The sequence below is a fragment of the Clavelina lepadiformis genome, chromosome 1, assembly GCF_947623445.1.
Source record: "Clavelina lepadiformis chromosome 1, kaClaLepa1.1, whole genome shotgun sequence".
NCBI lineage: Eukaryota > Metazoa > Chordata > Ascidiacea > Aplousobranchia > Clavelinidae > Clavelina > Clavelina lepadiformis.
The window spans coordinates 7,850,697-7,875,187 of NC_135240.1; the positions used below are offsets into that span (position 1 = coordinate 7,850,697).

The 24,491-nt window shown below is 33.9% G+C and overlaps 4 protein-coding genes across 9 annotated transcripts; all 4 read right to left on the reverse strand.

Annotated features, from left to right (window-relative positions):
• Positions 1-1,174: 1,174 nt before the first annotated feature.
• LOC143463949 (E-selectin-like) lies at positions 1,175-4,513 on the reverse strand. 4 transcript variants are annotated; one of them, XM_076962128.1, is made up of 9 exons: positions 4,377-4,513; positions 4,042-4,233; positions 3,769-3,957; positions 3,145-3,333; positions 2,668-2,856; positions 2,258-2,446; positions 1,941-2,129; positions 1,545-1,733; positions 1,175-1,398 (listed from the first exon to the last, which is right to left on the reverse strand). In XM_076962128.1, the coding sequence occupies exons 1-9, from the start codon at positions 4,456-4,458 to the stop codon at positions 1,379-1,381; spliced, it is 1,428 nt and encodes a 475-aa protein (XP_076818243.1). In that variant the 5' UTR covers positions 4,459-4,513; the 3' UTR covers positions 1,175-1,378. The 4 variants fall into 4 exon arrangements, with proteins under 4 accessions (XP_076818243.1, XP_076818244.1, XP_076818245.1 ...); XM_076962129.1 differs by having other exon boundaries at positions 4,042-4,230; positions 4,377-4,489; XM_076962130.1 differs by lacking the exon at positions 2,668-2,856.
• A 3,320-nt stretch (positions 4,514-7,833) lies between these two features.
• LOC143448979 (E-selectin-like) lies at positions 7,834-11,038 on the reverse strand. The gene is made up of 9 exons (XM_076948973.1): positions 10,931-11,038; positions 10,596-10,784; positions 10,323-10,511; positions 9,691-9,879; positions 9,216-9,404; positions 8,807-8,995; positions 8,490-8,678; positions 8,094-8,282; positions 7,834-7,947 (listed from the first exon to the last, which is right to left on the reverse strand). Exons 1-9 carry the CDS (start codon positions 11,010-11,012, stop codon positions 7,928-7,930), a joined length of 1,425 nt encoding a protein of 474 aa, XP_076805088.1. The 5' UTR covers positions 11,013-11,038; the 3' UTR covers positions 7,834-7,927.
• A 2,494-nt stretch (positions 11,039-13,532) lies between these two features.
• LOC143467444 (E-selectin-like) lies at positions 13,533-17,609 on the reverse strand. Of its 3 annotated transcripts, none has more exons than XM_076965040.1 (10): positions 17,496-17,609; positions 17,161-17,352; positions 16,888-17,076; positions 16,253-16,441; positions 15,785-15,973; positions 15,319-15,507; positions 14,853-15,041; positions 14,444-14,632; positions 13,902-14,090; positions 13,533-13,755 (listed from the first exon to the last, which is right to left on the reverse strand). In XM_076965040.1, exons 1-10 carry the CDS (start codon positions 17,575-17,577, stop codon positions 13,736-13,738), a joined length of 1,617 nt encoding a protein of 538 aa, XP_076821155.1. In that variant the 5' UTR covers positions 17,578-17,609; the 3' UTR covers positions 13,533-13,735. The 3 variants fall into 3 exon arrangements, with proteins under 3 accessions (XP_076821155.1, XP_076821153.1, XP_076821154.1); XM_076965038.1 differs by having other exon boundaries at positions 13,902-14,093; XM_076965039.1 differs by having other exon boundaries at positions 13,902-14,093; positions 17,161-17,349; positions 17,496-17,608.
• Positions 17,610-19,377: 1,768 nt separating this feature from the next.
• LOC143457139 (P-selectin-like) lies at positions 19,378-23,328 on the reverse strand. Its single transcript, XM_076955221.1, has 10 exons — positions 23,122-23,328; positions 22,669-22,848; positions 22,302-22,487; positions 22,001-22,180; positions 21,460-21,639; positions 21,156-21,332; positions 20,852-21,031; positions 20,494-20,673; positions 19,785-20,072; positions 19,378-19,539 (listed from the first exon to the last, which is right to left on the reverse strand). The coding sequence occupies exons 1-10, from the start codon at positions 23,195-23,197 to the stop codon at positions 19,505-19,507; spliced, it is 1,662 nt and encodes a 553-aa protein (XP_076811336.1). The 5' UTR covers positions 23,198-23,328; the 3' UTR covers positions 19,378-19,504.
• Between the last annotated feature and the right edge of the window lie 1,163 nt (positions 23,329-24,491).

Consider the following 24,491-nt stretch of genomic DNA (forward strand, 5'->3'; position numbering starts at 1 on the left):
TTTAAATACAGCAATCTTTTAAAAAAAATAATATTACAAATAATGAATATAGTCTTTAATTATTTTTATAAATTTCATTTTGTTAATAGTGTCTTCTGAAAAACGATATGTTGCAAATGTTCTCTTTTTAACGAGCTGCCTTAATTGAAATCCCAAGTTTTAGAACATTCACCTTTCTGAATACAGCACAAATTGTTTATATATTGACTGGGGCTATATAGTGGTACTTCTTGGATTATGACACCTGTTGCAAAGTCTCTTTTGCAAACCACTGGTTTTACATGGAAATGACTTTGTTTATAGTAGCTTTATGTATAAGATCACTTTTATTACAGTTACACCTCATTTCTGTCCCTTGTGCTTAAACATTTATTATGTAACATTTTATGAACTAAAATCTTCGAACATGTTAACTTTTTGTAACTTGCAACTTTATAAAGTAGATTTTTACAGATCGGATTTTTTTATGATTACATTCAGCAAATTAATCTTACTAAATCCATATACACGGAGTCCTTGGCTTACGCAAAATGACAAAAAGGCATACTATGCTTCATCAACATAGTTATCCCAGTAATTGAGCTGCAAATCAATAAAACTGCAGCCTATATAACTCTTTCATAACTTGCTTATTTTACATCAAACCAAGCTACAATAATTAAAAAGTGTTGATAAAAGGACAGTTGTTAAATACAAAAAGCTTTGCGAAAATGAATCTTGAGAATTGCTTCAGACGAGTGATTTATTTTGCGGAAACAGCATTCCATAAGAAATAGCATCGTCATGCATGTAGTAACTAAATTTTAATTGGACGAAGCAAACATTGAAAATCAAGTTGCAATGAAATAATCGTATAGATAAAACTAAGAGAAAATCTCACTGGAATTTAAAGCAAATCTTATTTATTCCAAATACATGCGTTGGCGTTATAGCTGGAGCCTGTGATGGGTCACTCATTACTCTACGTATAATAATGAATTAAAGTTCTTTGTTTTGTTAATTAATGTTACCTTGGTTTAAAAATACTTCATATGTGGTTGTAATGCGTTTATTGTTAATTTGCTTTTTTGGGCTTAAGAAGGTCATATTAATAGCGTCTTTTTAAAAAAAAATAAAAATCAAATTAATTGATCCTATAACCCTATGTTATTTCGCATCAGTGAATGATTGCAAGTTTTCAGAACAATGTGTTTTTTTATTACATACCATTTTTTGTTTCACATTAAGCGCATTGCAATATAAATAATTGCTACAGATAACAATTAATAAGTGACGTCCAAAAATTATAACAAGATTGGAATCAAATAAATTTTAAGGAAAAAGTCCATCATTGTCGTCATCGAAATTGATTTTCTCATAGATTCATCACATCCTCGGTTTAATAGTGGCGATATTTAACTAAAAACAAGAGAGTCATAAGATTATCCGTCAAGTAAGTGGAGTCCAAAATGTTTTTATAAAAAACTTAATAAAGTAAACTTCGATAAAAAGATGAAAGATAAAATTCAGGCATATTTTGTTTCCAAATCAAACTTGTCACTTACAGAAGCAACGAGGGTTTCTGCCAGACCATTGTCCGTTGGGAAGGCATGTCCGACTTTCCTTGCCGACAAGAAAGTATCCAACTTCACAACCGAACCAAATCTCATCATGAACATCGAAAAAGGTTTGACCGGCTGGGCTGATGTGGCCCTTTCTTGGGGCGTCCGGTACTTGGCATTTCACGGCTTCAGCTACAGAAAAAAAACTTTACTTATTGGTATCCAATTGCATTCGTTTTTGCAAATAATAAAATGGTAAGTTAACTTTACAAAATTTTTGAACATTGTGTTTTTTCTTCTTTGATATAGAAAAGGTATAAGCGACAGGCAAATATAACTCATCAAATGGGCAAACTTTTTCACGATAATTGCTGTAGCTTTTGTCGGTGAATCACTCACGATTGCAAGTTGGGAAATCATCAGACCATTGCCCGTTGCCCAAACATTCCAAGTCTTTCACTCCATCAAGTTCGAATCCTCGATTACATTTGAACCAGATCTTGTCCCCAACATCAAAGCGATCTTTATCGTCGGAGATTATGAATCCGTCTTTGGGATCAAGAGGTTTTTTGCACTGAACAACTTTGCCTGGATATGAATGCAAGGTTGATACAAAGTAATGTGTGTTTTCATGACGTCGATATAATCACTACAAAGTTGTTGTACAATTTTATTGTTTAAAAGTAAAAGTATTTCTTCTTTTTGTTGGAACTTACGTTCGCATCTTGGGATCTTATCAGACCATTTTCCATTGCTGCGACATCGCAAGTCTTTTTTGCCTTTCAGTTCGAATCCTCGCTCGCAACTGAACCAGATTTTTTCATTAACATCAAAGAAATCTTTATCGTCTGGTCGGATTGATCCGTTGTCTGGCTCATCTGGTTTCTCACATTTCACGACTTTGCCTGAGTGAGCATAGTTCGTTTATGAAAAAGTTTAACATGCAATTTTGGCCTTTCGTATTATTTATTTCACGAAGAGAAGTATTAAAAGAAAAACACATTTTCTTATTGAGGTTGTAGTTCCCTTATCAAGTTGATTTGCTTGGAATACAGTTCGAACTTAGAATCGATTTTTGATGGTTTCTAAACTCTTTTAGTCAGATGATAAATAAATCAAAACTTACGTTCGCATCTTGGGATCTTATCAGACCATTTTCCATTGCTGCGACATCGCAAGTCCTTTTTGCCTTTCAGTTCGAATCCTCGGTCACAACTGAACCAGATTTTTTCATTAACATCAAAGAAATCTTGGTCGTCTGGTCGGATTGATCCTTTGTCAGGCTCATCTGGTTTCTCACATTTTACGACTTTTCCTGCATGAGAATGATTCGTTCATGAAAAAATGAGAAGTTTAATTTTTGTTCGTTGTACGTCATGGTCGTTCAACGAACAGGATTAATTTGGTAGTTGTGATTTAAACTACATGAAAATACTCGTTTGAAATAATTTCATACCGTGTGTTTTTTAGTAAATTCGTTACAACTAAAAACAAGTTTGTTTCTAAAGTTAATCGATGAACGTGGAATGTGTCCAGACGCGAATAAAAACTTTATTTTTAAGATTTGCTTCGTCCTGACAAAAAAAAAATCGGAAAAACTTACGTTCGCATCTTGGGATCTTATCAGACCATTTTCCATTGCTGCGACATTGCAAGTCCTTTTTGCCTTTCAGTTCGAATCCTCGCTCGCAACTGAACCAGATTTTTTCATTAATATCAAAGAAATCTTGGTCGTCTGGTCGGATTGATCCGTTGTCGGGCTCATCTGGTTTCTCACATTTTACGATTTTGCCTGCGCACCAAAGAGTACTATGATCTTTTTGATCGAAGTTACATAAGTTCATTAGTTTTAATTGCGAAAATATGAAATACGTTTGTTTTGTTTCAGGTTATATTTTTAATTGTGTTGGAGATTATAGTACAATGATTAAAGAAAACGTATTCAAAAAACTTTTATATATAAATTTAGTTTATTTCATCAACTTTATGGTGCTGAATAGCTTAACCAAATCTTTTTCATTTATAAGCTAATAATATATTGTCACAACAAGTGATAATTATAGGTTATATATTTGATTATATATGTAAGCGATTATAACAATATATATTAATACTGTCACAAATATATGTATTGCAGAAACTGTGTTGACAAGATTAACGCCAAATGATAACGCTACAGGATCATACTTTTTTAAAACTTCTATATAATTAGAAAGAACATTCTTACGGTCACATCGTGGAAAGGGAGCGGACCATCTTCCATTGCTAAGACATTTCAAATCTTTTACGCCGTTGAGGTCAAATCCACGATCGCATTTGAACCAAATCTTTTCTCCGACATCGAAAAGTGTTTCGTCTTTTGGAACAATGAATCCATCTCTGGGCTCTTTGGGTTTTTCACATTGCACAACTTTTGCTAATTAAGACAAACGAATTAATATAACCGAATAATTTTGTTATACTTTAGTTCAGTTTTCAACCCTTGGAATTAGAGACTTACGAACACATTGAGGCAGGGCTGGCCACCATTTGTTGCGACCCAAACATTTCAAATCTTTTGCTCCAACCAGATCGTAATTTGCGCCACAGGAAATCCAAATCTTTTCATTTTTGTAAAAGACGTTTTTGTGCTCTGGAGTAATTTTTCCGTTCGCTGGAGGTTTGGGTTTAAAACATCTCGAAAAGAAACCTGCTTAAATTTGAAATAAAATGGTTACTTGATGTTTTATGAGGCTCGATTAAAAATTTCATTTAAACACAGATTTATCAAAATTACTTTTCGATATTAGCCTACAACAATTTAACAAAATGATCAGATGTATCTTAGCATTTTACCTCGACCGAAGACATCAAAGGTCCCAAGAGCTTGATGGCTGAAACACACCGCCAAGAAAACAACGATTTTAAACGAATTCATCTTTCTAGATGATTCCTGTAATTCTGTTAAAACAAATGTGGTGAGTAAGATTCTGTCAATGGATTATATACCCTAAGCTCGTTTCAAATCGTGATCCAATTTAAAACAGCCAATTGAAAAATATCAAAATTACAAGAACTCTTATCGTCATATTTTTCATCGCAACGTTGAACGGTCCCTTGAATTCAGTTTAATTATTCCCGTTAATTGTTGCTGCGTGTTCACCCATGTTTAAGAATACCACCTACTGCTGCGTCGTTGGGGCTTTTAATTGCTTGGTTGTAAATCATTACACGTCATCAGCGTATGTTCAAAGAAAACCGCTTAAATTGTTCGTTTCGACAGAGTTATTGAAAATTACTATAATCGGTTTCAAGCTTGACCTTTAGAGAGAGACTTATATTTACCGCTTGCCAAAAACATTTAGCTTAAAAATTGTTACTTCATGTCTTGTCGTATGCCAACAAAATATACACGTTTGCAGTTTTTGTAGTTATGTAAACGTTCGTTGGTATGAGCTACTACAAGTTCAAAAGCAAATATTACAAAATGTATTATAAATTTGCATAACATCTAATATATTTGTTTGTTTGTCAAACCAAGCATAAAACAACGTAACATATATACACTCAATGTTTGTTCTTAAGCTTAATAACTAAAAATCTCATAAGTTTCTTTGCAAATATGTATAAAGATTTTGCAACCTGACAGAAAAATGTTTTAGATTTTTCATTTTACTTTTAATTTTACTTTAACAGACTCCTTATAACAACAAAAAGTACCGTTCCTTTCACATATACAAAATAGTGATGGCCAGCTTAAGCGATTATGCTCAAGCTTTGAAATTGAAAGTGAATAATTTAATTTTGAACGAGTTCCATGTATAGTTTTGTACATCGAAAATTTACAGTCCAACAATTTTTGAAAAAGTGTCTTTGGTCTACGACCTTTTAGCATGTTGTATAGCTCTGCGTTAGACTTTTGTGTTTAATTGTAATTATTATGTACTTATTATTATATAATCCATTTTCAATATTTTTATCCAATTGAATAGGTGTTTTTTGTGTTATAAAACGCTCTGTTTATTTGGCGTTCATTTTTTAAAACATATAAGATTAGTCCTTTTAGCCTATATGTGTCACCAAGTTTCACGTTTGGTAATTGTTTTGATATTAACCATGCTGACAGGCGTGTTAATGTAGCACTGCACATTGATACGTTTTCAGTTGTATAGTTAGATGTATATTCCACGATGTGTTTTAAGATTTATATTAAGATGTATTTCACCCGTATTGTTGTGGCCATAATTTGTGACTGCGTTTTTATATAGTATTAGTAATTCATCGATATGTCACTTGTGATTCCTTTTATTGTTAGTAAGTTTTCTACACACTTTCACGGTTTACGCTTTTACCCACAATTAACTCTCCCCTCGAGGTATGTTACGCTGCCCGCAATTTCTAATCTCACACCTTAATGATAATTGATTACGCTGTGGTTTGTTGGAGAAGAGTTGATTCAGTCTACATTCGGTTTTAATATAAGAAAGATGTTTGTTTTTATTAAAGGAATGCTCGTAAAAGGTAGGAGAGCAGAAACCGGCTAATCGACTAGCCGTAAAAGCGGGGGGTTTCTTGGCCAAGGAAAATCTTGTTTACATATGTACTAATTATAACATACTGTATGCAATTGTATTAATGAAAAACAGTTTGATACCAGTCTCGTCTCAAAGTTTAACTACAAAGTTGGCAAATACAGACAAACGTTTGAATAAGTCAAACGTTTAAATAAATTGAATGAGTCATAATTGTAAGCTACTAACCAATGTACCTTGTGTTTTCTAGGGCAAGATATACAGTACTACAGTATACTATGCTGTGATATTTCCTAAAAAAGCAGAGGTTTTTACATTTACCGGATTAGATCTTGTAATATCTCGTTTGTTTATACAAAAAGACTTTGCGACTAATTTATAGTAAGTAGAAATAAACCATTAACAAAATACGTCTTTTGATTAACGTATCCTCTTGCACATGGAATTATACACGATTTTATTTTGTTGACTTATTGTCAAGCGTAAAACATTTCACAATGATAAACAAATAAACGCAAATATTATTCGACTTCTGTGTTAAATACTTTTTACTCTTCAAACGTATAAGGATATGTTATATTGCCAAGACATTCATTGTACTGTAGGTCAATGTTAGATGCATGACAGAATAATAATAGCGGCAGAGAACTTGTTTTATTGCTAAACCTGGTCTCTGGTGTATTACAATGTTAACTTTCCATGATATTTGTTGCTGCTCTTTTGTAATACATATACAGGTATAGTGTTTTTCTGGTCTTGTCAATAAAAATGAACTTAGCAATTCAAGTCAAATTTTATTTATTCACATATATTTTATTTTGGCCGCAATTTAAGCTTCACATCAACAAAACGGCGGCAATAATGCAAAAACTAAATACAGAAAATTTCCCTGGAATTTACAGCAAATCTGATTTATTCCAAATGCATGCGTTGGCGTTATAGCTGGAGCATGTGATGGGTCACTCATTACTGTACGTGTTATAATGAAATAAAATTCTTTGTTTTGTTAATTAATGTTACTTTGCTTTATAAATACTTCGTTTGTGGTTGTAATACGTTTAGAGTTAATTTACTTCTTTGAGCTTAAGAAGGTCATATATGTGTCACGGGATTATTTTTATGCACCCGTTTTATAGCCATCACATTGTACACTGTTTTTCCGCACCACTCGTATAGGTTTATTTAGTCAAATGTGTGGGTCAACTTCTGTTTTTATTCGCGTTGTGTCGTTTGTATGCATGCTTGTCTGGTTTTTTGTTTGCTCAAGTGCTGCCGTATTTTACTTATTTATATGTACACATGTTTTTCGTCGATCTTTTGTGACGTCTCACATCGCGACCCCTAGGGCTTAATTAGTATTTAGCGACCCGCATTTATTTCCACATGGCGTGACAACAGTGGAATCTGTGTTTTGTGTGGTGTTGCGCTCGTCTGGGTGAGTGTTAATAGAGTCTACGTTTGAGTTTTATTGAAATGGGATGATTGTTTTTACTAAAAAAAAGCTATTAAAAATTAGTAAAGCAAAAGAGCTAATTGACTAGCTGTAAAGCGGGAAGTTTCTTGGTTGAGAAAAACTTTAATTACATTGGTAGCGTCTTTTTTAACAAAAATAAAAATCAAATTAATCGATCCTATAATCCTATTTTTATTTTGCATCCGTAAATGATTGCAAGTTTTCAGAACAATGTGTTTTTTATTACATACCACTTTTGTTTTATATTAAGCGCATTGCAATATAAATAATTGCTACAGATAACAACTAATAAGTGACGTCCAAATAATATAACAAGATTGAAATGAAATCAATTTTAAGGAAAAAGTCCATCATTGTCGTCATCGAAATTGATATTCTCATAGATTTATCGCATCCTTGGTTTAGTAGTGCCGATTTTTAACTAAAAACAAGAAGGTCATAAGATTATCCGTCAAGTAAGTGGAGTCCAAAATGTTTTTATAAAAAACTTAATAAAGTAAACTTCGATAAAAAGATGAAAGATAAAATTCAGGCATATTTTGTTTCCAAATCAAACTTGTCACTTACAGAAGCAACGAGGGTTTCTGCCAGACCATTGTCCGTTGGGAAGGCATGTCCGACTTTCCTTGCCGACAAGAAAGTATCCAACTTCACAACCGAACCAAATCTCATCATGAACATCGAAAAAGGTTTGACCGGCTGGGCTGATGTGGCCCTTTCTTGGGGCGTCCGGTACTTGGCATTTCACGGCTTCAGCTACAGAAAAAAAACTTTACTTATTGGTATCCAATTGCATTCGTTTTTGCAAATAATAAAATGGTAAGTTAACTTTACAAAATTTTTGAACATTGTGTTTTTTCTTCTTTGATAGAGAAAAGGTATAAGCTACAGGCAAATACAACTCATCATATAGGAGAACTTTTTCACGATAATTGCTGTAGCTTTTGTCGGTGAATCACTCACGATTGCAAGTTGGGAAATCGTCAGACCATTGCCCGTTGCCCAAACATTCCAAGTCTTTCACTCCATCAAGTTCGAATCCTCGATTACATTTGAACCAGATCTTGTCCCCAACATCAAAGCGATCTTTATCGTCGGAGATTATGAATCCGTCTTTGGGATCAAGAGGTTTTTTGCACTGAACAACTTTGCCTGGATATGAATGCAAGGTTGATACAAAGTAATGTGTGTTTTCATGACGTCGATATAATCACTACAAAGTTGTTGTACAATTTTATTGTTTAAAAGTAAAAGTATTTTTTCTGTTTGTTGAAACTTACGTTCGCATCTTGGGATCCTATCAGACCATTTTCCATTGCTGCGACATCGCAAGTCCTTTTTGCCTTTCAGTTCGAATCCTCGCTCGCAACTGAACCAGATTTTTTCATTAACATCAAAGAAATCTTGGTCGTCTGGTCGGATTGATCCGTTGTCTGGCTCATCTGGTTTCTCACATTTCACGGTTTTACCTGAGTGAGAATGATTCGCTTATGAAAAACTTTAACATGCAATTTTGGCCTTTGGTAATATTTATTTCATGAAGAGAAGTGTTAAAAGAAAAACACATTATTTATTGAGGTTGTAATTCCCTTATCAAGTTCATTTTCTTGGAATATAGTTAGACCTTCGAACCGATTTTTGATGGTTTCTAAACCCTTTCAGTCAGATGATAATTAAGTCAAAACTTACGTTCGCATCTTGGGATTTTATCAGACCATTTTCCATTGCTGCGACATTGCAAGTCCTTTTTGCCTTTCAGTTCGAATCCTCGCTCGCAACTGAACCAGATTTTTTCATTAATATCAAAGAAATCTTGGTCGTCTGGTCGGATTGATCCGTTGTCAGGCTCACTTGGTTTCTCACATTTCACGGCTTTACCTGAGTGAGAATGATTCGTTTATGAAAATGTGAGAAGTTTAGTTTTTGTTCGTTGTACGTTATGGTCGTTCAACGAACAGAATTAATTTTGTAGTTGTGGTTTAAACTACATGAAAATACTCGTTTGAAATAATTTCATACCGTGTGTTTTTTAGTAAATTCGTTACAACTAAAAACAAGTTTGTTTCTAACGTTAATCGATGTACGTGGAATGTGTCCAGACGCGGATAAAAACTTTAATTTTGAATTTGCTTCATCCTGACAAAAAAAAATTGGAAAAACTTACGTTCGCATCTTGGGATCTTATCAGACCATTTTCCATTGCTGCGACATTGCAAGTCCTTTTTGCCTTTCAGTTCGAATCCTCGGTCACAACTGAACCAGATTTTATCTTCAACATCAAAGAAATCTTGGTCGTCTGGTCGGATTGATCCGTTGTCAGGCTCATCTGGTTTCTCACATTTCACGATTTTGCCTGCGCACAAAAGAGTACTATGATCTTTTTGATTGAAGTTACATAAGTTTTTATTTTTCAATTCCAAATTATGAAATTCGTTTGTTTCGTTTCATGTTGTTTTTTAATTGTGTTGGAGATTATAGTATAATAATTAAAGAAAATGTATTCCAAAAACTTTTATATAAAAGTTGAGTTCATTTCATCAACTTTATGGTGCTGAATAACTTTAACAAATCTTTTTCACATATAAGCTAATAACATATTGTCACAACAAGTCATAATTAAATTATAGGTTATATATTTGACTATATATGTAAGCGATTATAACAATATATACTGACACTGTCAAAAGTATAGGCTATGTATTGCAGAAACTGTTTTGACAAGATTAACGCCAAATGATTACGCTACAGGATCATTCGTTTTTAAAACTTCTATATAATTAGAAAGAACATTCTTACGGTCACATCGTGGAAAGGGGGCAGACCATCTTCCATTGCGAAGACATTTCAAATCTTTTACGCCGTTAAGGTCAAATCCACGATCGCATTTGAACCAAATCTTTTCTCCGACATCGAACAATGTTTCGTCTTTTGGAACAATGAATCCATCTCTGGGCTCTTTGGGTTTTTCACATTGCACAACTTTTGCTAATTAAGACAAACGAATTAATATGAATGAATAATTTTGGTATACTTTAGTTCAGTTTTCAACCCTTGGAATTAGAGACTTACGAACACATTGAGGCAGGGCTGGCCACCATTTGTTGCGACCCAAACATTTCAAATCTTTTGCTCCAACCAGATCGTAATTTGTGCCACAGGAAATCCAAATCTTTTGATTCTTTTGAAAGACGTTTTTGTCCTCTGGAGTAATTTTTCCGTTCGCTGGAGGTTTGGGTTTAAAACATCTCGAAAAGAAACCTGCTGAGATTTGAAATAAAATGGTTACTTGATGTTTTATGAGGCTCGATTAATAATTCCATTTAAACACAGATTTATCAAAATTACTTTTCGATATTAGCCTGCAACATTTTAACAAAATGATCAGAAGTATGTTAGCATTTTACCTCGACCGAAGACATCAAAGGTTCCAAGAGCTTGATGACTGAAACATACCGCCAAGAAAACAATGATTTTAAACGAATTCATCTTTCTAGATGATTAGCTGTAATTCTGTTAAAACAAATGTGGTGAGTAAGATTCTGTCAATGGATTATATACCCTAACCTTGTTTCAAATCGTGATCCAATTTAAAACAGCCGATTGAAAAATATCGAAATTACAAGAACTCCTATCGTTATATTTTTCATCGCAGCTTTAAACGGTCCCTTGAACTCAGTTTAATTATTCCCGTTAATTATTGCTGCGTGTTCACCCATGTTTAAGAATACCACCTACTGCTGCGTCGTTGGGGCTTTTAATTGCTGGGTTGTAAAACATTACACGTCATCAGCGTATGTTCAAAGAAAACCGCTTACATTGTTCGTTTCGACAGAGTTATTTAAAGTTGCATTAATTGGTTTCTAGCTTGATCCTTAAAGAAAATTAAAATTACCGCTTGCCAAAAACATTTAGCCTAAAAATAGTTACTTCATGTCCAGTCGTGTGCCAACAAAATATACACGTTTGTATTTTATGCAGTTATGTAGGCGTTCGTTCGAACGAGCTGCTACCTTGTGTTTTCTACGGCAAGATATACAATACTATACTATGCTGTGATATTTTCTAAAAAAGCCGAGGTTTTTACATTTACCGGATTAGATCTTGTAATATCTCGTTTGTTAATACAGAAATACTTTCCCACTGACTTGTAGTAAGTATAGATAAACCATTAACAAAATACCTCTTTTGATTAAGGTATACACTTGCATATGGAATTATACACGATTTTATTTCGTTGACTTATTGTCAAGGGTAAACCATTTCACAATGATAAACAAATAAACATAAAGTGTAGATATATGTTCTGTATTTTCTTTGTTTTCTTTTTCAAATAAATAACATTTTGCTTTAGATGGTTAGAGTAAAATATTTTAATTCTTTAAAAAGCTGAAGTGTTATTTTTGTTTTAGTGCTAATCAGCGCGGGGCCCAACGCAGTCGCATCGTTCGCATTGACTAGCTAAGGCCTGTCCTTGGCCAATACTTTTGCAGACCAATGTCCATCCTGAAAGCTGAAACTCTGTAATTGAAAATCAGAATGTGCCACACAAATGCTATATATGATCATCACTGATTGATTGTTGATTTTGAATGACAGCTTTGTACAAACGAAATAGTGATACACCACTTATGAAAACTATCGTGCTAGTTTAAATCATCGCTTTAGAAAAACAATCTTGCCAAACAGAATTTTTAAAATATGACTTGTCGCACTTCATCACAATCTTTTAAAAATGAAATCTTTTTCAAATCATCACATTTGAAAATAATTACTTAACTTGCACAATACCATTTTTCAAATAAGGTATATTAATGTATCGTATTTTTATGAAATGATTTTAAACAGAGCAATCTTTTTAAAAAAATGATATTACAAATAAAGAATATAGTCTTTAATTATTTTTATAAATTTCATTTTGTTAATAGTGACTTCTGAAAAACGACATGTTGCAAACCTTCCCTTTTTGACAAGCCCTATAATTCAAATCCTAAATTTTAGAATATGCACCTTTCTGAATATAGGACAAATTGCTTGTATATTGATAGGAACTATATAGTGACACTTCGTGGATTATGACATCTGTTGCAAAGTCTCTTTTGCAAACCACTGGTTTTACATAGAAATGACTTTGTTTATAGTAGCTTTATGTATACGATCACTTTTATTACAGTTACCTTTCATTTCTGACCCTTGTGCTGAAACATTTATTATGTAACATTTTATGAACAACAAATTTTTGAACATGTTAACTTATTGTAACTTGCAACTTTATAATGTAGATTGTTACAAGTCGAAGTTTTTTATGATTACATTCAGCAAACTAAATCTTATTAAATCCATATACACGGAGTCCATGGCTTACGCAAAATGACAAAAAGGCATACTTTGCTTCATCAACATAGTTATCCCAGTAATTGAGCTGTAAATCAACTGCAGCCTACAAACTTTGTCATAACTTGCTTATTTTACATCAAACCAAGCTACAATATTTAAAAAGTGTTGATAAAAAGAACAGTTAGTAACTACAAAAGCTTTGCCAAGTGACTCTTGTGAATTGTTTCAGACGAGTGATTGATTTTGTGGAAACAGCATTCCATAAGAAAAAACTTCGTCATGCATGTAGTAACTAAATTTTTATTGGACGAAGCAAACATTGAAAATCAAATTGCAATGAGATTATCGTATATAAAAAACGGAGAAAAAATCTCACTGGAATTTAAAGAAAATCTTATTTATTCCAAATGCACGCGTTGGCGTTATAGCTGGAGCCTGTGATGGGTAACTCATTACTGCACGTATAATAGGGAATTAAAATTCTTTGTCTTGTTAATTAATGTTATTTTGCTTTATAAATACTTCATTTGTGGTTGTAATACTTTTAGGGTTAATTTGCTTCTTTGGGCTTAAGAAGGTCATATCTGTAGCGTCTTTTATAACAAAAATAAAAATCAAATTAATCAATCCTATATAATTCTATTTTATTTCGCATCAGTAAATGATTGCAAGTTTTCAGAATAATGTGTTTTTTATTACATACCACTTTTTGTTTTATATTAAGCGCATTGCAATATAAATAATTGCTACAGATAACAATTAATAAGTGACTTCATAATGTTATAACAAGATTGAAATCAAATCAATTTTAAGGAAAAAGTCCATCGTTGTCGTCATAGAAATTGATATTATCATAGATTCATCGAATCCTTGGTTTAGTAGTGGCGATTTTTAACTAAAAACAAGAACGTTATAAGGTCAGCTGTCAATTAAGTGGATTCCAAAATGTTTTTATAAAAATCTTAATAAAGTAAACTTCAATAAAGAAATGTAAGACAAAATTCAGGCATATTTTGTTTCCAAATCAAACTTGTCACTTACAGAAGCAACGTGGGTTTCTTCCAGACCATTGTCCGTTGGGAAGGCATGTCCGACTTTCCTTGCCGACGAGAAAGTATCCAACTTGACAACCGAACCAAATCTCATCACGAACATCGAAAAAAGTTTGACCGGCTGGGCTGATGTGGCCCTTTCTTGGGGCGTCCGGTACTTTGCATTTTACGGCTTCAGCTGCTACAGAAAAAAAAACTTAACTTATTGGCATCCAATTGCGTTCGTTTTTGCAAATAATAAAATGGTAAGTTAACTTTACAAATTTTTTGAACATTGTGTTTTCTCTTCTTAGATTTAGAATAGTTATAAGCAACAGGCAAATGAAAACTCATCGGGTAGGCAAACGTTTTCACGATATTTGCTGTAACTTTTGTCGGTGAATCACTCACGATGCCAAGTTGAGAAATCATCAGACCATTGCACGTTGTCCAAATTTAACATTCCAAGTCTTTCACTCCATCAAGTTCAAATTCGTTGTAAAATTTTATTGTTTAAAAGTAAAAGTATTTTAACTGTTTTTTGGAACTTACGTTCGCATCTTGGGATCCTATCAGACCATTTTCCATTGCTGCGACATCGCAAGTCCTTTTTGCCTTTCAGTTCGAATCCTCGCTCACAACTGAACCAGATTTTTTCATCAACATCAAATAAATCTTGGTCGTCTGGTCGGATTGATCCGTTGTCTGGCTCGTCTGGTCTCTCACATTTTATGGCTTTACCTGAGTGAGAATAATTTGTTTATGAAAACGTTTAACATGCAAATTTGGCTTTTCGTATTATTTATTTCGCGAAGAGAAGTGTTAAAAGAAAAACACATTTTCTTATTGTGATTGTAGTTCCCTTATCAACTTTTTTGCTTCGAATACAGTTCGACCTCCGAATTGATTTTTGATGGTTTCTAAACCTTTTTAGTCAGATGATAATTAAATCAAAACTTACGTTCGCATCTTGGGATCTTATCAGACCATTTTCCATTGCTGCGACATTGCAAGTCCTTTTTGCCTTTCAGTTCGAATCCTCGCTCGCAACCGAACCAGATTTTTTCATTAACATCAAAGAAATCTTTGTCGTCTGGTCTGATTGATCCGTTATCTGGCTCGTCTGGTCTCTCACATTTCACGACTTTGCCTGCATGGGAATGATTCGTTTATGAAAAAATGAGAAGTTTAATTTTTCTTTGTTGTACGTCATGGTCGTTCAACGAACAGCATTAATTTGATAGTTGTGGTTTAAACAATCAAAATATTCGTTTGAAAGTTTTTATATCATGTTTTTTTTGGAAATTCTTTTCAAAAAAAGCTTGTTTCTTAAGTTAATCGATGTACGCGGAATGGGGCCAGAAGCTGATAAAATCTTTAATTTTGAATTTGCTTCATCCTAACAAATAAACGTTGGAAAAACTTACGTTCGCATCTTGGGATCTTATCAGACCATTTTCCATTGCTGCGACATTGCAAGTCCTTTTTGCCTTTCAGTTCGAATCCTCGCTCGCAACCGAACCAGATTTTTTCATTAACATCAAAGAAATCTTTGTCGTCTGGTCTGATTGATCCGTTATCTGGCTCGTCTGGTCTCTCACATTTCACGACTTTGCCTGCATGGGAATGATTCGTTTATGAAAAAATGAGAAGTTTAATTTTTGTTTGTTGTACGTCATGGTCGTTCAACGAACAGCATTAATTTGATAGTTGTGGTTTAAACAATCAAAATATTCGTTTGAAAGTTTTTATATCATGTTTTTTTTGGAAATTCTTTTCAAAAAAAGCTTGTTTCTTAAGTTAATCGATGTACGCGGAATGGGGCCAGAAGCTGATAAAATCTTTAATTTTGAATTTGCTTCATCCTAACAAATAAACGTTGGAAAAACTTACGTTCGCATCTTGGGATCTTATCAGACCATTTTCCATTGCTGCGACATTGCAAGTCCTTTTTGCCTTTCAGTTCGAATCCTCGCTCGCAACTGAACCAGATTTTTTCATTAACATCAAAGAAATCTTTGTCGTCTGGTCGGATTGATCCGTTATCTGGCTCGTCTGGTCTCTCACATTTCACGACTTTACCTGCATGGGAATGATTCGTTTATGAAAAAATGAAAAGTTTAATTTTTGTTTGTTGCACGTTATGGTCGTTCAACAAACAGGATTAATTTGGTAGTTGTGGTTTAAACAATCAAAATACTCGTTTGAAAATATTTCATATCATGTTTTTTTAGTAAATTCTTCACAAAACAAGATTGTTTCTAAAGTTAATCGATGTACGCCGAATTGGTCCACAAGCGGAAAAAAATTTTATGTTTCAAAATTGCTTCATCCTAACAAATAAACGTTGGAAAAACTTACGTTCGCATCTTGGGATCTTATCAGACCATTTTCCATTGCTGCGACATTGCAAGTCCTTTTTGCCTTTCAGTTCGAATCCTCGCTCGCAACCGAACCAGATTTTTTCATTAACATCAAAGAAATCTTGGTCGTCTGGTCGGATTGATCCGTTGTCAGGTTCATCTGGTCTCTCACATTTCACGACTTTGCCTGCATGGGAATGTTTCGTTTATGAAAAAATGCGCACAAAAGAGTACCATGATCTTTTTGATCGAAGTTACAAAAGTTTTTATTTTTCAATTCAAAATTATGAAATTCGTTTGTTTTGTTTCATGTTGTTTTTTAATTGTGTTGGACATTATAACACAGTAATTAAAGAAAATGTGTTCCGAAAACTTTTATATAAGTTATAAATTTAGTTTTTTTTTATCAACTTTATGGTACTGAATAACTTAACAAAATAGTTTTCATTCATAAGCTAATAATATATATATATATATATTTGAGTATATATATAAGTGATTATAACAATATATATTAATACTATCAAAAGTATTTGTATTGCATAAACTGTTTTGATAAGATGAACGCCAAATGATAACGCTTCAGGATCATTCTTTTTAAAATTTCTATATAATTAGAAAGAACATTCTTACGGTCACATCGGGGAAAGGGGGCAGACCATCTTCGATTACTAAGACATTTCAAATCTTTTACGCCGTTAAGGTCAAATCCACGATCGCATTTGAACCAAATCTTTTCTCCGACATCGAAAAGTGTTTCGTCTTTTGGAACAATGAATCCATCTCTGGGCTCTTTGGGTTTTTCACATTGCACAACTTTTGCTAATTAAGACAAACGAATTAATATGACCGAACAATTTTGTTATACTTTAGTTCAGTTTTCAACCCTTGGAATTAGACACTTACGAACACATTTAGGCAGGGCTGGCCGCCATTTGTTGCGACCCAAACATTTCAAATCTTTTGCTCCAACCAGATCGTAATTTGTGCCACAGGAAATCCAAATCTTTTGATTTTTGGAAAAGACGTTTCTGTGCTCTGGAGTAATTTTTCCGTTCGCTGGAGGTTTGGGTTTAAAACATCTCGAAAAGAAACCTGCTGAAATTTGAAATAAAATGGTTACTTGAAGTTTTATGAGGCTCGATTAAAAATTCCATTTAAACACAGATTTTTCAAAATTACTTTTCGAAATTAGTCTACAACATTTTAACAAAATGATAAGAAGTATCTTAGCATTTTACCTCGACCGAAGACATCAAAGGTTCCAAGAGCTTGATGGCTGAAACATACCGCCAAGAAAACAACGATTTTAAACGAATTCATCTTTCCAGATGATTCCTGTAATTCTGTTAAAACAAATGTGGTGAGTAAGATTCTGTCAATGGATTATATACCCTAAACTCGTTTCAAATCGTGATCCAATTTAAAACAGCCAGTTTCAAAATATGGAAATTACAAGAACTCCTATCGTTATATTTTTATCGCAGCTTTGAACGGTCCCTTGAACTCAGTTTAATTATTCCCATTAATTGTTGCCGCGTGTACACCCATGTTTAAGAATACCACCTACTGCTGCGTCGTTGGGGCTTTTAATTGCTGGGTTGTAAAACATTACACGTCATCAGCGTATGTTCAAAGAAAACCGCTTAAATTGTTCGTTTCGACAGACTTATTTAAATTTGCAATAATCGGTTTCAAGCTTGACCTTTAGAGAGAGTCTTATATTCATCGCTTGCAAAAAACATTTAGCTTAAAAATAGTTACTTCATGTCAAGTCGTATGCCAACAAAATATACACGTTTGCATTTTTTGCATTTTTTGCATTTTTTGCAGTTATGTAAACGTTCTTTGGGATGAGCTGCTACAAGTTTAAAAACATATATTACGAAATGTATTATAAATTTGCATAACATTTTATATACAGTCAATGTTTGCTCTTAAGCTTAATCACTAAAACTCTCAGAAGTTTCGTTGCCAATATGTATAAAGATTTTGCAGCCTGACAGAAAAGTGTGTTAGACTTTTCTATTTACTTTTAATTTTACTTTAACAGACTCTTTATAACAACAAAAGTATCATTCGTTTCACATATACAAAATAGTGATGGCCAGCTTAAGCGATTGTGCTCAAGCTTTGAAATTGAAAGTGAATAATTTAATTTTGAACGAGTTGGATGAATTGTTTTAAACATCGGAAATTTACCATCTAACAATTTCTGAAAAAGTGTCTTTGGTTTATGATCATCGACCTTTTAACATGTTGTGTAGCTCCGCGTTAGACTTTTGCGTTTAATTGTAATTATTATGTACTTATTATATAATCCATTTTCACGATTTTTATCCAATTGAATAGGTGTTTTTTGTGTTATAAAACACTCTGTATATTTGGCGTTCATTTTTTAAAACATATAATATTAGTCCTTTTAGCCTATATATGTACTAATTATAACATACTGTATGCAATTGTATTAATGAAAAACAATTTGATACCAGTCTCGTCTCAAAGTTCAACCACAAAGTTGGCAAATACAGAAAAACGTTTGAATAAGATGAGTCATAATTGTAGGCTACTAACCAATGTACCTTGTGTTTTCTCGGGCAAGATATACAGTATACTATACTATGCTGTGATATTTCCTAAGAAAGCAGAGGTTTTTACATTTACCAGATTAGATCTTGTAATATCTCGTTTGTTTATATAAAAAGACTTTGCGACTAATTTATAGTAAGTATAAATAAACCATTAACAAAATACGTCTTTTGATTAACGTATCCGCTTGCACATGGAATTATACACGACGATATTATTTTGTTGATTTATTGTCAAGCGTAAAACATTTCACAATGATAAACAAATAAACGCAAATATCATTCGACTTATGTGTTAAATACTTTTTACTTTTAAAACGTATAAGGATATGTTATATTGCCAAGACATTCATTCTACTGTAGGTCAATGTTAGATGCATGACAGAATAATAATAGCGGCAGAGAACTTCTTTCATTGCTAAACCTGGTGTCTGATGTATTACAATGTTAGCTTTCCATGCAATTTGTTGCTGCTCTTTTGTAATACATATACAGTGTTTTTCCGGCCTCGTCAATAAAAATGAGTTTAGCAATTCAAGTCAGATTATATTTATTCACATATGTTTTATTTTGCCGCAATTTAAGCTTCACATCAAATAAATGGCGGCAATAATGCAAAAAATAAATACAGAACATCTTGAGCCATCCATATAGGTATTTCATCATAAAAATTTGTACGTAGGAATTGGCCGGAAACCTTCAACATAAAAGTGTAAAAATGTTGCAGTTGGATTTAAGTAGTTTAAGATTTATGGTAAACTATTGTTTGGTATCCACCAAGCTTAAATGATGAACAAAATCAACACAGAAATTTAGAACTACTATGAATATTTTTAAAGGTAAATTTTAATTTTATCTTTGCCTATGCACTTTCAAGAAATATATAAAAACAAATGCAATAGTTCATATCGAATTCTAGCTAACATGCTAACATTAACTTACATTGGGCGACATAATCGCCGCAACAGTTTCCACGATTAATACAGCGACCGTCGCATTGGCAGGGCCAACTCGTTGTGAATTGCGAACACTTGCCCCTACAGGAATATACACTGACACACTTGACAACTGGCGATGACCATTCTCCATTTTCCAGGCAGGAAATATCTTTTTCCCCTTCCACAGAGTAACCAGCCTCGCAAGCGTACCACACTGGCTTTCCCACCGGGTAAGTTGTCAAGACTGGGCCGAAGTAACCATTAACCGGTCGAATTGGAGGACGGCATCCAACTGTTTTTAAAAGGTTATGAAAGCATTATGAGCATGAGCTCGGTCAGATGGAGTGATAGGACTGAGTATATTAATTGTAAGTGTTACTTATATAGCGTAATACAAAATAGGAAGGATACTGCACCGGAACAATATACAACTTGAAATTAAAATATTACGTTAAATGCAATTTTAAAGAGTTACAATTTTAAGAATGTTCCATGCTGTACGATTGTTATATCTGTCAAGTCATCCTGACAAGTAGGTCCATAAGAATAAAAAGTGTGCAGTTTCAATAATTAGCAGGTGCGCTTCAAATGGTATATTGGTACGTGTATTGCCACACTTTTAAAAGTGCGGCGTGTTTACTTCTAGTTGAGAAACATTCACGTTTTTGTAATTATAACCATGTAATTTCAGCGTCATCAACATAAGCACTTACGTTGACATGTGGGAAAAACGTGAGACCATTCGCCGTTCTCTTTACAGTAAATTGTTGCTCGTCCTTTGACGTAATATCCTTGATCACAGCTGAACCTGAGACGAAGACCGGGAACGTAATAACTTTGCGATGGACTGAAAACACCATTTTTGATATATCTTGGCCTTGAGCATTGGCGACCTAAAATGGAGAAGTACTCTCAAATAATCTTTTTTTATTTACGGTATTACACTTGGCTTTGATATATGTCAAGTAATATGTCGAAATACATACGGTCGATTAGCTGCTTTTATTAACCGTAGACCAATACAAAGTCGTTAATTTTTGGATTATAGCTTTTCAGAGCAAGAATGCTTACGGAAACAGGTCGGTTCGCTGTTAGACCAAAAGCCTCCTTCCTGGCAAACAATGTCCTTGACTCCCTTAAGAACGTAGGAGAATTCGCATCCAAACCAAACTGATGTTCCTTGCGGGTATGACGGTAAGTTTGGCCCAAATGTGCCGTGCTTAGGTCGAACAAGGGGCCGACAGTCTGGTGCTAAATGCAAAATATTAACACAATCGATTTTTGTTTTAAATTAATGTTTTCGCAGGATAAAAATAGGTATGAAAATCGCTTAAAATGTCTCCTTCAAAAGCATACTTCTTCAAACTAGTCGTACCTTCGCAGATGGGTTCCTCGTTCGACCAGGTTCCATCACTCAAACAAATGATTGTTTTCGCTCCTTTAAGCCGGTAATTTATCCGACAGCTAAAATGAACCTCTTCGCCGACCTCATACGTAGATTTTGAGAGAAAGATTGATCCCCGTGTTGGCTGTTTGGGCTTGGAGCACTGAGCTAAAACATAACTTCAAAGGTTACATTTAGGTAGAACGTTACTCAGCTTTTAAGCAAATGTTAAATAACATGAGGAAAAGGAGGTTGACGTCTAAACGCGAAAAGTAAGGTGGAGTAAAATCACTACCTTTGCAAGTGGGAAAATAACCAGACCAATAACCATTTTGTAAGCAAGCAAAATCTTTGTCTCCCTCGATAACATAAGGATGGTCACATTGAAACCAGATTGTCGCTCCCGGCTTGTAAATAGTTTGATCTGGACCGAAACTGCCGTGGTCTGGACTGTCTGGGCGAAGACATCTAGGTGCTAATTAAAAACAATTGCTTAATAATTAAGTGCAAGTGAAGCTACAATAATATGAAGAATCATAGAGGCTGGTGATATAATCCCAAAGGCAATATAAACAAACTCTTTCGCTCTGAGATTGATAACTCTTACTATGGTACGTAGCTACAACAATAATTACATAATCTAAGTGGTAGTTATTGCCCGATTTCAATTGCCAAAATCCTGGCGTCTATATAATTCTATTATCTAATTAACATATAGGTTAATACCAATAATGGCACCTTATCTTTATTAAATTTATTGTGCAATGGTATGCAGAAAAGATAAACAAAAAAGACAAAAAGAAGTCAGCCTAAATAAAAACAAAAATGTTCCTCACGTCCACAAGTAGGGAAGGGATACGACCATTTACCGTTGGGGAAGCAAACTAATTCCCGTTCACCACGTAACTGATAAGGTTGTGGACAGAAATAGTGTATTCTGGTTCCCATTGTGTAGAGATCTAAACCCGGTTGGAAATCCCCGAAAGCAGGGGTTGGAGGAGTGACACACGAATCACCTTGATGTACATTTTTCACTTAGTAAGTTTTTGTATGGTACGCTGTAAGTGCATTTTTAAAATGCGCTCAGACTCTTTCCTATAGAGATAGTAAAAAAACTTGTATAATGCTCAAACTTACCAACGGTACCATCGCAGCTTGGCTCTTTGCCTGACCACTGGCCACTTTCCATACACGTTAGGGTATGTGATTCACTAGGACTGTTGTCATTTGTGCAGAAGAAAGTTACTTTGGCTCCTATTTCGTAATTTGCCTGCTCTGGAGTGAAACCACCATGTTTGGGTTTCGTCGGTCGAGGACACCTCACTGCAATTAGCAAGCAAGACAAATTAAATAGGGAATTAGGTTTATAGAGATTGACGACGGTATGGACAATTTTTAACGATTGTTGATCGTCCATATGTGTTCGCGCATTAAGATTTACTTCAAAAGTTCGCTTTATGACATAAAAGGGGTTGCTTTGATATACTTTGAGCTGTTGACTTACAAACGCAATTAGGCGGCGTTTCGGTCCACTCTCCTCCCGGCAAACAGAAGATGGATTCCGGTCCATCCACAAAGTAATTGTATCGACACTTAAAAAATACTTCATCATCGACGTTGTAGAATCTTTTAGCAGGAGATAGGGAACCTAAAGCCGGCGGACGGAGACGACGACAATGGTTTTCTGTTTTATGAAAATATAATAAAACAACGCTTGATAAATTTGTGCTTGGTAAACTTCAACTTCAAAATATTCTGAGGCACAGGAGTCGTTAGCAACTAAAAATTTTAGTAAAATATATCGATAACAACAACAAGCTTTGTATTAAAAAATGCCAAATCATGCTGCTGCCACGATGATCAAGTTAACTGAACATACTGGCAATTTGTTTAATGTGACTTTTTCGTTTCAGAAAACTCATGTCGAGAAGGTTGAGAAATTTTTTAACTTACTCACCATAGAAGTCGATTTCTGCAGTACAAGCGACAATAAAAAGTCCTAACAAAAGCCCTCCAATATACAGTGAGACCATCGTCAATCTTCAGAGTTAAAACTTATCCAAACTAATATTACAAAACTCATATACACCGACATTTATACTATTAAGCAATGTTAAACGAGTGGGTGGATTTTCTAAACAAAACTGTATTTACTGATATAGCCTACCGAGGACAGTTTAAAGCTATTAAGCAGTAATTTACAAGTAAAACACGTTTGTTACTTCGTTTCCATATGACGTAATGCATTTTGTTGAAAAAATTACTTGAAATAGTTACGCCATAAACAGTTTAATCAATATACGTAAACAACTTTTAGGAGAAACGTATCTATGTTCGTGAAACAAGTGTTTGTTTTATGTTTCGTAAAATTATTTGGTTCTAGGATTGTAGCCTATAATTTAACCCGTGAGTCGATTCGACCGACAATAATTACAAAGACATTTCTTAAGGTAGTAATGTAGAGCTTAATGACCAGTTAAGAAAGGTTAACATCTATCTACTCATTTTTGTTTTTTTGAAATTTGTCAAGAAATTTTCGAAGTGGTAACAGTAACAGTTTTACAACCGTATTCTTTGCTGCCACCATACGTGCTTAAAATCTTGTGATTTTTCGCTTTTATGGCAGAGTTTACAAATCTCGCAAGTTATGCTGTAAACACAAATTTAAAAAAAAAACTGGTGTCAATTTGTTTAAGACCAAATATGGTACGACGTGTAGCTTGAGTTGTCAGTTTTATACGTCTCACCATCACCTTGAGATGATAAACTTGGACCAAGTAGGGTTACGTAGTGCACTTAAGTTTTTTTTTGATTTTTGTTTTATCTGTTTTTTTTACTAACCTTTTGTCAATTGTTCGAAAATTAAAGTAGCTTATAACACACACACACTGATGAAAAATTTTCATGTTATTTACTACAAAGTAGGTACCGAAAAAATAACTAAGATAGTTTCAATATTTTCTTGATCAAGACCACGTTTTGGTTAAATTTAAGAAGTTCATTATACTTGTTGTATTTGTGATAATATTGTGTACGACATAGAATTCTCGTCTAGCGAATCAGCGAAGCATAACACTGCGTGACGTAGTCGATTGCTTCGTACTTACTGTGTGTGCATTTTGATTTATTCAGTCTTTTTGGCTATTACGTTCAACGCCGCAACATGTCTTTATGCTGTTGCTGTAACAATGTTTTATCTTGATGTACTCGTTCAGTGAAGCTTCAATATAACCAGAATATATAGTTGTCATGGTGTACAATTAATTCTAAGATTAAGAAAAGCGAAACAACGACCTGAGACTCATTCACTTCGAGGACGATAAACTA

Excerpts from the sequence above, each read along its gene's own strand:
- LOC143457139 (XM_076955221.1), bottom strand. The coding sequence starts at position 23,197 with ATGGTCTCACTGTATATTGGAGGGCTTTTGTTAGGACTTTTTATTGTC. Across the intron at positions 22,181-22,301 it reads AAGCTGCGATGGTACCGTTG|GTGATTCGTGTGTCACTCCT; the intron begins GTAAGTTTGAGC and ends ATGTACATCAAG. Across the intron at positions 21,333-21,459 it reads TTATTTTCCCACTTGCAAAG|CTCAGTGCTCCAAGCCCAAA; the intron begins GTAGTGATTTTA and ends GTTATGTTTTAG.
- LOC143448979 (XM_076948973.1), bottom strand. The coding sequence starts at position 11,012 with ATGAATTCGTTTAAAATCATTGTTTTCTTGGCGGTATGTTTCAGTCAT. Across the intron at positions 10,785-10,930 it reads CTTTGATGTCTTCGGTCGAG|GTTTCTTTTCGAGATGTTTT; the intron begins GTAAAATGCTAA and ends AAATCTCAGCAG. Across the intron at positions 7,948-8,093 it reads CAGAAACCCTCGTTGCTTCT|TTAAAAATCGGCACTACTAA; the intron begins GTAAGTGACAAG and ends TCTTGTTTTTAG.
- LOC143463949 (XM_076962128.1), bottom strand. The coding sequence starts at position 4,458 with ATGAATTCGTTTAAAATCGTTGTTTTCTTGGCGGTGTGTTTCAGCCAT. Across the intron at positions 2,130-2,257 it reads TAAGATCCCAAGATGCGAAC|GCAAAGTTGTTCAGTGCAAA; the intron begins GTAAGTTCCAAC and ends ATTCATATCCAG. Across the intron at positions 1,734-1,940 it reads TGATTTCCCAACTTGCAATC|CTGAAGCCGTGAAATGCCAA; the intron begins GTGAGTGATTCA and ends TTTTTTCTGTAG.
- LOC143467444 (XM_076965038.1), bottom strand. The coding sequence starts at position 17,577 with ATGAATTCGTTTAAAATCGTTGTTTTCTTGGCGGTATGTTTCAGCCAT. Across the intron at positions 15,974-16,252 it reads TAAGATCCCAAGATGCGAAC|GTAAAGTCGTGAAATGTGAG; the intron begins GTAAGTTTTTCC and ends ATTCCCATGCAG. Across the intron at positions 14,633-14,852 it reads TAAGATCCCAAGATGCGAAC|GTAAAGCCATAAAATGTGAG; the intron begins GTAAGTTTTGAT and ends ATTCTCACTCAG.